Source organism: Mustela erminea, chromosome 1 (assembly GCF_009829155.1).
Source record: "Mustela erminea isolate mMusErm1 chromosome 1, mMusErm1.Pri, whole genome shotgun sequence".
NCBI classification, from domain to species: Eukaryota; Metazoa; Chordata; class Mammalia; order Carnivora; family Mustelidae; genus Mustela; species Mustela erminea.
Window position 1 is genome coordinate 93609049 of NC_045614.1, and position 10089 is coordinate 93619137.

A 10089-nucleotide genomic window follows, 5' to 3' on the forward strand; every position below is an offset into this window, starting at 1 on the left:
CTGTATTAAACTTAAACTGCCAGGTTTTTGTCAGTTCTTCAATAAAATTCAGTACATTTCATCAGGTGTATGGGAAAACACTGTGCTAGACATGTTTATAAATTTCAGTGAAAAATGCCTAACCATAAAAAAGTGTAAAACAGTACCTATCAAAGAATTAAAATGTTATGATAACCATAAGGAAGACAAAACATTCCCTTCATATTATCTTGGTGTTACCTCTCTACTCCCACCACTATTCAGGCTTCTATCTAATATGGATATATCTGTTTTCGTTTCATGTCTTAATAATCAATCCTGTATTCTACCCCCAAATTAATCTTTCCAAAAATTTTAGGAAATCACATCACTCTCTTATTTACAAAGCTGTTTCTCAAATGCTTGCAATAGCGATTTGCAAACTTCCAACCCCTTATCAAGATTGGGGGGGGTAAAATGCAGATTACAAGAACCTGCTCAAAGATATTCCCATTCAATCAGTCTACTGAGATAACTGGGAATCTGATTTTGAATGAGCCCTTTAGGTAATTTTGATTTAAGTGGCCCACAGAGCATATCTCTGGGGGGGAAAAAGTTCTCCAAGGGTAAATGTCAAATTCCTTAGCCCTGCGTCAGGACTCACCACACAAAAGAGTCCTGAAACTCATCTAACTAGGACTATTCACTACAATAAATTTGACTTTCTGCAGCCAACTGTTCTCTCCCTCCAACCTTGCTGAAAGTGTCCACTAACTTCATCACTGTTCTCACTGTCTTAAGCCCCATACTTCCTAGATCTCACCAGACTGAAACAATCCCTCCTGTGTAATTCTACAGCACTGTACTGCTTGTCTTGAATCATTACTGTTTTGTTTTGTTTTTAATTTGAGAGACAGCACAAGGGCAAGGGGGGAGGGTCCTCAAGCAGACTCCCCACTGAGCATGGAGCCTGATATGGAGTTCAATTCAGGACTATGAGATCATGAGATCATGACCTGAGCAGAAATCAAGAATCAGAGGCTTAAACATCTGAGCCACCAGGCACCCTGTGAACCATTATTTATACTAATATTATTAACTTTTCAGGTGGTTATATCACATGACAACTGACTGTGGATCAAACCTCTTTCCAGTTCTTTCAACATCCAGAACAATACACTGTGGAAGTCCTTTCTCTAAGGCAATTTTAGTTTGCATAAGCATACCTAAATAGGAATGAATAAATGAACTAAATTTTAGGATACAAAAAGGGAAAACTATAGAAAGGAGATTCTTATTAGGAAAAGAAACCAGTTAAATAAGTATATCTGGAATGGAAGTGTATCTGCCAACACAAATTACTACATACTGTTCTTCCTTACCAGCCTACCAAACGCTCCCTGAAGAATTCTTCCCAGAAAGAACAGGTGAACTTAAGTCCCAAGAAAAAAAAAACTGGTAAACCAAACTCTACTTAACACCAATCAGGTCTGCTTAAACTTAATCCAAACAGCTATTCAAAAGCAAGTTATCTGAGGGGAAAAGTCATTTATGGTTAATTTCTGAAACTTCTACACATGCAATAAACTTATAATTGTTCTATTATGATGTAACATAAGTGCCTCTAACACAACACTTCCCCAATAACTGATCTACTTATCTGTCTTCTCCTTAATGCTGAACAACATATGGATAGTGACCATGTGTCTTGTTCATCTTTCTAGTCCAGCACTTAGAACAAGTGATTAATAAAGACGTAATGAGTTAAGTTTTCAACATAAAAAATGATAGTGATTCTCCAAAAATAACACAATGGCCAGCAAGCATATGAAGATACAATCAACATCACTAATTAGAGAAATGCAAATCAAAACCACAATGACATCACCTAATGCCCACTAGAATGGCTACTATTAAAAAAAAAAGTGTTGGCAACGGAGACATTGGAACCCCTGTATTGGTGGGACTGTAAAATGGTCTAACCACTATGGAAAACAGTAGAGAGGTTCCTCAAAAATTAAAAATGAAAATACTATACACAATCCCAGCAATCCTATTTCTGAGTATATACTCAAAAAAACTAAAAGCAGGGTCTTTAGTAATCTCCACAACCATGTTCACAACAGCATATTCAAAATAGCCAAAAGGTGGAAACTCAAAAATCCATTAACTGATGAATGGATAAATAACTGTGGTACACAAATACAATGGAATATTATTTGGCCTTAAAAAGGAACAAAACTCTTACACATGCTACAACATGGATGAATCTTCAGAACATTATGCTAAATTAAATAAACCAATCACAGAAAGACAAAATACTGTATGATTCCACTTATATGAAGTATCTAGAATAGTCAAATTCAGACAGACAGAAAATAGAATGGTGGTTCCAATGGGCTGCAGAGGACGGTAGTTGGCTGATGGATATGGAGTTTCAGATTTCCAAGAAGAAAAAGTTGTGAAAACTGGGGCACCTGGGTGGCTCAGTGGGTTAAGCCTCTGCCTTTGGCTCAGGTCATGATCTCGGGGTCCTGGGATTGATTGAGCCCCACATCCGGCTCTCTACTCAGCAGGGAGCCTGCTCCTCCCCACCCCACCTGCCTCTCTGCCTGCTTGTGATCTCTCTCTCTGTGTCAAATAAATAAAATCTTAAAAAAAAAAAAGGAAAGAAAGAAAGAAAAAGTTATGAAAATCAAATTTTACAACAATAAATATACTTGACGTTATAGAACTATACACTTAAGATGATAAATTTAATGTGTTCACTGCAATGAAAAATTACAGTGAGTTTACAAAAAAAATTCTACACAAAAAAAGCAGGTGTAACACATTTATGTACAATTATTCAAATGGCCTTTTAAGGGCACCTGGGTGGGTTCAGTCTGTTAAGTGTCTACCTTCAGCTCAGGTCATTATCTCAGGGTCCTGGAATCGAGCCCTGTGTCAGGCTCCATGCTCAGCAGGAGTTTGCTTCTCCCTCTCCCTCTAACCACCTCCCCCACTGCTCCCGCTCACTCTCTTGCACTCTAATAAATAAAATCACTCTAATAAATAAAATATTTTAAAAGTTCAAATGGCCTTTTAATTTAAGTTCCATCTAAAAGATTCTTAAAAATAAGATAAAAAAGCTAAGTAGTTTAAATAACTCACTCAAAACTTTCTGTTCACGTTTCATTGTAGAAGATTCTTGCTAATTACAAACTGCTCAAAAAGTATTTCTGCTAAAAGAAGAGAATCAGAATTCTAGAACTGGAAAAGATGACAGAGATCATACACTCCACTAATTTCCAATGTGGGTCCATAAACAACGGCAAATGAAAAAAGGAAAATGTAATTTTTCATAGAGCTAAATCTATTTAAAGTTAAGACATATGCTTTATTCTAAGAATACATCTTCACCTTAAACTTCCTCATTTTAATACTAATTTCATCCGTTCAACAAACATTTGTTGAGCCACTCTCAGGTGCAAGACTACAATCAATACTCAACAGGAGAACCAAGGCTCTCACTCAGAAAACTGCCTCCTTTCTAGTGGAAAATAAGAGTACAGACAGCAAGAAAAGATAGGGTTCTGTTGTTAAGTCCTTAACATTCAAAAGAAAAACCTGATCAGCCCACATAATCCTAGGTCAGTGGGAAACATCAATCTACAGCCCCTTCCCATTTTATTTTAAGATTTTATTTATTTATTTGAGAGAAACAGCGTGCTTGTGCACAAGCAGGGGAAAGAGCAGGCAGAGGGAGAAGCAGGCTCCCTGCTATGCAGGGAGCCCAAAATGGGGCTCAATCCCAGGACCACCAGATAATTACCTGAGCCTAAGGCAGATTCTTAACCTACTGAGCCACCCAGGCACCCCGTTCCCATGTTATGGGAAAGTGGATGTCCAAAAGGTTTCACAACAATTCAATAAATTCCAAGTCAAAACCACCTTGTTTCTAATTAAAACACCAAGAAAATACCCATGTGCCTTAGTAGAGATTCAAACATAATAAATTTATTGGACTCTAAATATCTCAAAGACTAATACTCTTCCACTTAACATGTCCTTCCAGTTCTAACAGGATTTGATTCTATATACCAACCTTCTTGTATCATTTGAAGACATAAAAATTTAATGAAAACCTTAAAATCCCTAGGACACCACCAGTCAGAATGACTAAAATTTAAAAAAGTCAGGAAACGACAAATATTGGCAAGGATGCGGAGAAAGGGGAACCCTCCTTCACTGCTGGTGGGAATGCAAGCTGGTGCAGCCACTGTGGAAAACAGCACGGAGGTTCCTCAGAAAGTTGAAACTAAGCTACCCTTCGACCTAGCAATCACATTACTGGTATTTACCCTAAAGATACAAATGTAGTGATCCAAAGGGGTACATGTACCCCGGTGTTTATAGCAGCAATGTCCACAACAACTATGGAAAGAACCTAGATGTCCATCGACTGATGAATGAATTAAGAAGATATGGTATATATACACAATAGAATACTATGCAGCCATCAAAAGAAATGAAATCTTGCCATTTGCAACAACGTGGATGGAACTAGAGGATATTATGCTAAGTGAAATAAGTCAATCAGAGAAAGAAATTATCATATGATCTCCCTGATATGAAGAAGTTGAGAGGCAGTGTGTGGGGTTTGGGGGATAGGGAAGGAAAAAATGAAACAAGATAGGATCAGGAGGGAGACAAACCATAAGAGACTCTTAATCTCACAAAACAAACGGAGGGGTGCCGGAGAGAGGGGGAGTATGGAGAGGGTAGATGGGTTATGGACATTGGGGAGGGTATATGATACGATGAGTGCTGTGAAGTGTGTAAGCCTGATGGTTCAGACCTGTATCCCTGGGACAAACAATACATTATATGTTAATAAAAATAATTAATTTTAAAAAATTAAGGGAGGGGCGCCTGGGTGGCTCAGAGGGCTAAAGCCTCTGCCTTCGGCTCAGGTCATGATCTCAGGGTCCTGGGATCGACTCCTTCATCAGGCTCTCTGCTCCGCAAGGAGCCTGCTTCCTCCTCTCTCTCTTTCTGCCTCTCTGCCTAGCTGTGATTTCTCTCTGTCAAATAAATAAAATATTTAAAAAAAAAAAATTAAGGGGCTCCTGGGTGGCTCATGGGTTAAGCCTCTGCCTCTGGCTCAGGTCATGATCTCCGGGTCTCATTTTCTTCCTCTGAGTCTGTCACGAACATCAATATGCAAGTGATTGGATAGGAAAGGGTAGATGAGGCAGGAGGAACACAAAAATAAACCAAAAAATAGTATTTTCCCCTAGATATCAGAAGAATTAGATATAAAAGCTGCACCCATGGGCGCCTGCGTGGCTCAGTGGGCTGGGCCGCTGCCTTAGGCTCGGGTGGTGATCTCGGGGTCCTGGGATCGAACCCCACGTCGGGCTCTCTGCTCAGCAGGGAGCCTGCTTCCCTGACTGTTTGTGAACTCTCTCTCTCTCTGACAAATAAATAAATAAATAAAATCTTTAAAAAAAAAAAAAAAAAGGCTGCACCCAAAGAGCTGTAAGTGCCTATGATTGGAACAAAGGGTTAGAGGTTCAAAGGACAAAATGGAACTTTGCTGCAGTGAGCAAAGAATTCACTGAGGAGGGAGGAAATTGAGGAGTTAAACCACAGAGAAAGTATTTTTAGGCAAAAGAGACTTCAATGAATAAAGAAGGGGTAAAAAGAAGGAAGACACAGGCCCTGTATGTTTGAAAAGGCAAGAATATTAACCTGGCTGAAGCACAGAAATATGTAAGAGAGCAGTAAAAGGTAACGCTGAAAAGGTAGGACTGGGTCATACTTCAGAGGACCTGATGAAACAAACTCCGTATTTACAGCACCAAAATACATATTTATTATCTTCATGAAATAAGACTGCACATGCCCTATTAACTTGAATGTATTTATGCTTTTCAGCTAGGACAATATCTGATACAAATATGTTTGAACGCTGGATCTAAATTCAAATAACCGATTTTTTTCTTATCTCCTGATAACCAGACTTATATTAGAGTTAGTTAAAGACATGGGGGCAGTGGTCAGAGAGGGCTGGCCAGAACCTACATTCAGACTGCTAAAATTTATGGCAGCTACTCAATTATAATCAGGGAAAAAGTAGAACCCACAAATCTTTTCCATAGGATGGCGGAGTAACTTGAACAAGGCATAATGGCAAACACCAAACTGCCAGCTGCTCTGCCAACTTGTGATCTCTAATAAATAAGTAAAACTTAAAAAAATAAAAAAAAAAATTGGGGGGTGCCTCGGTGGCTCAGTGGGTTGAAGCCTCTGCCTTCGGCTCAGGTCAGGATCCCAGGGTCCTGGGATCGAGCCCTGCATCGGGCTCTCTGCTCATCAGGGAGCCTGCTTCCTCCTCTCTGCCTGCTTCTCTGCCTACTTGTGATCTCTATCTGTCAAGTGAATAAGTAACATCTTTTTTTTTTTTTTTTTTAAGATTTTATTTACTTATTTGACAGAGATCACAACTAGGCAGAGAGAGAGGAGGAAGCAGGCTTCCCGCTGAGCAGAGACCCTGGGATTATGACTTGAGCCAAAGGGAGAGGCTTCAACCCACTGAGCCACCCAGGAGCCCCAATAAATAACATCTTTTAAAAAAAAAAAAAGGAATTTGGAAAAATGTTCAATTAGACAACTATCCTGAAGCTATTGATAAGAACTTAAAATTCTAAACAACTACACAATTCAAAACTACCATTTTACCCTTAAATTAGGCAGTTAAGTCCCATCCCCCTAGTAAAAAGGAGACTTACCAGATCTTTTGAGTGTTACCTGGATAATGACATCACTCTCTACTGCTGTTCTAGCAGGCTGGGATGGGCTGCCCTCTGCCCTCTTTCCCATACATCACAAGAGTAGCAATCCCCCCAAAAGAAAGGTCTGTAGAAAAGGAAGTTATAGCAGCTCTATCTCCTCAGTTCAAAAACTACCAAAAGCTGTTAAGACATAAAAAGAAGCACTCCATAAAAAGTGGAAGTGGGGTGGGGGAGCACAATGAAACCAAGCAAATTCCTATCTGTAAAATTTAAGCTAAAGGAAAACTTGGAATCTCGCCCAAAGCTCTCATTTTATACATTAAGAAACTGAGGCCCAGGGCAGTGGTGATTTGCCCATGGCAAACACTTCCCTATAAAGGTGTTAACTGTCTGTTACCAGTCACAGTAATCACATTCACAGAATTACTTATGTGTTTATAAGATTAAGTACCTGGTATGCAAAAAACACAATCTCCATCTCCTCTGCACCCCCTTCAGTGGCTTGCCCCAATGCTATCCAGAAAATGATGCAAGATTCTCAAATGAATACGGTATCCTCCTTCAGCCACTACAGGCACAAGATAAAGTGAAAACCTGAAATGCCTGAATTTCTCAAGTTCTGACTATACAAGTGGATCAGCAAAACCTCAAAATTTGGGGTAGAATGAAAATACGAAATGGAGTATAGTACTTTTTTGACAACTGCCATTTCCCTCCTATTAATGTTTCCAGGCCAGGCTTTTGAAAAAAAGGTGTATAGTTAAAAAATAATAGGTACAAAGTTATTCCAAATTATCATCACTTTTGAGACACTTCCATTAGATAAGTTAGCATTTCTTCACCACTCAAAAAATAACCTGAAAGTAACCTACCCTGTAGAAAATATTTTTGGGTGGAGGGATAAAAAAGCCAACCACCTAAAATAACTGTCTACCAGGCCATAACATATTAAAACCACAAAATAAGGAACAACAATTTCGTAAAAATCCCACCAGCTAAAAAAGAGAGTATCTTCAGTCTTTCCGGGCTCACTATTTACTGTCAAACTGTCAAAGCATGTTGAGGAACACGGACAAAAGTTCTGCATCGAGTTCACAGGCTGTGGGTGCATCCGATTATACCACTACCCACACCTAACACCAGTTTGGGGAAATGCAAACACGCCACACGTACATTTTTTAACCAAGCTAAACCACGTTTAACCAAGGTAAGTGTTGTGAGCTCTTGTATCAAAGGTTTTTTAATAAAAAAAAAAAAAAAAGAGGAGCACTACGCAAGCACACTTCACTCATTTATAAAACCATCAACAGAAATGGCAAGGAACTGACCCGAGAAGAATTAAACAGTTCTGAACATTAAGGCCGCCGTACAAAACGGTTTAGGAGGGCTCTTTCTGAACTGCTGGGCAAAAGTCCTCCGACGAGCCTCAAAACTAATGACCGTATACTAATGCACAAATAACAAAAGCTTAATACAAACTACCACGCCGCCAAACCGTTCCTGTTACCAAAGCCCAGATTTTTTAAAAATAAGCACTGAAAGGGAACAATAAAAAGCGTCTCACCGCAAACACAGCAAGAGAGAGACTGTCGGAAGTAAGGCAAGAGCCTGTTAATCTCTGTAAACGCCTTGGGGTCTCCGGGGTCGTAGTTGAGCACTAGGCGGCTCGCGGAAATGTAGAGAGCAGTAGCATTCACGGGGTTCATTGCAGACACTTCGACACCGTTGGCTCCCGGTTGAAAAGAAATTCCGGATCCAACTTTGTAAGCAGCCAGGGAACAATGGCGAATTTGCAACAAATCGGAGGAAATCAGAGAAGAACCACTGGCCAAAGTAGTAACTAAAATCCGTGCAAGTTTGTGGAGCTGAAGCAATCCTCCCACACATGGGGCCTTGGCGCCCCTCCTCCGTCCCTGAGACTTGCAGACAAAAAAAAAAAAAAGAGAGAGAGAGAGAGAAAGAGAAACCAGCGTTCGAGTTTGTTCCAGGCAGCCTCGGGGCGAAGAACGCGGGGGCTTCGGCGCTGGGGCCGGGACTCGGCGCTCAGTCTAGCCCCGCGGCTCCGCGGGCGGCCTTCGCTGCATCTCCGGACGCGGAGGCACCTCCTCAGGGCGAGCTGGTCGGGCGCGGGAGCAGGCCCCCGCCCGGTCCGAGGGGCGCGCACGCTTCTCACGAGCTGCAGGGCCCTTACTCCATCACAGCGCCCAGCGCAGAGGTAGCGGCGACGGCAAGGAGGACGGCTCGGGCGTCGACTTCCTCAATCTAGTGCACCAAGCCGCGGCGGCGGCGAATGCTGCAGCTGCGGCAGGCGGAGGCTGCCGCCGCTCTCTCCATATCGGACGCGGGGCCCGGACTGCGCCTGACTCTCCGCCCTGGCGGTTACAACCCCGCTGTTCCCTGAGGTGGCGGAGCGGGCAGGAGAGTCCCCCACCCGATAGGGGAGGGCTGGGGAGGAAGTGCGCGGGCCGGCGGCGGCAGCGGGAGGGGGCGGGGAGCAGGCCCGGCCGGGCCGCGGCGGCGCCCCTCGCTCCTCAGTCGCTCACTCCGAGGTCACCAGGCGCAAGCACCGCCCCCTCACTGCCCGGCCATCTTCTCCACGCCGCACACACGGAGACCTCCTCCTCCAAGCACGACGGCCGCCGCCGCCCACGGCTCCCGCCCGGCCGCAGCTGAGACGAGCGCTCACACCGCCAGGCCCCGCCGCCGCCCAGAGCACCAGCAAGGCCCCGCGGCAGGCCCCTCCCCCCGTGCCTCGCCGCCCTCACCCTGACTCCACGCGCCACTCTAACTCAGTAGGGCCCGGGCTGCTGCGGCCTTAGTGAATCCCGCGAACTGTGCGGCGCCTCAGGCCCTGCCGGCGACGACGACCGTTACCCCAACGGGCAAAGCCACTGTCATCCCCGAGACTCCCCCGCCGCCGTCGTCGCTAGCGCCCGCACGCATGCGCAGAGCACACTCTCACCCCTCCCCCCGCCCTTTCCTTTCCCTTCGCTTCCCTTTTCCCCTGCTTCTCCTCTAAGAGCCCCCTCCACACCCTCCCAGAGCTACCGGCTGGCTCCGCGCATGCGCATTCCAATATCAAGCCCCACCGCCTTTCGCCCTCACGCGTGCGCCTTGACCGCCCACCCAGAAAACCGGATAAACACAGCAGCCCGCTCACGCCAGCCCCTCCCTGCTGCCAACCCACCCAGGCCTCACTGCGCATGCCTGGCTCTCCACTTACGGCTCTTAGAACAGAGCATGCTCTCTGCAAGACGGCAGGTCTGTCCGCCCCTCCCCCATGCTCCCTCAAATTCCCTCTTAGGCGTGTGGGCTGTGGCGAAACATTCGTTAGTTGACCCATCCTTCCACG

At 43.9% G+C, this 10089-nt stretch overlaps 1 protein-coding gene across 4 annotated transcripts in view; it reads right to left on the reverse strand.

Annotated features, from left to right (window-relative positions):
* Window positions 1–9712, reverse strand: part of MSL2 (MSL complex subunit 2) — a 41093-nt gene extending 31381 nt beyond the window's left edge. Inside the window, exons 1-2 of one of the 4 annotated variants that reach the window (XM_032333818.1) lie at window positions 9503–9712; window positions 8302–8656 (exon numbers count right to left, since the gene is read on the reverse strand). In XM_032333818.1, the coding sequence (XP_032189709.1) occupies window positions 8302–8443 (142 nt within the window). In that variant the 5' untranslated portion in view covers window positions 8444–8656; window positions 9503–9712. Of the gene's footprint in view, window positions 1–6734; window positions 6918–8301 lie in introns of all 4 variants that reach the window. The other 3 variants (XM_032333826.1, XM_032333835.1, XM_032333811.1) reach the window with 3 other exon arrangements.
* Window positions 9713–10089: the final 377 nt, after the last annotated feature.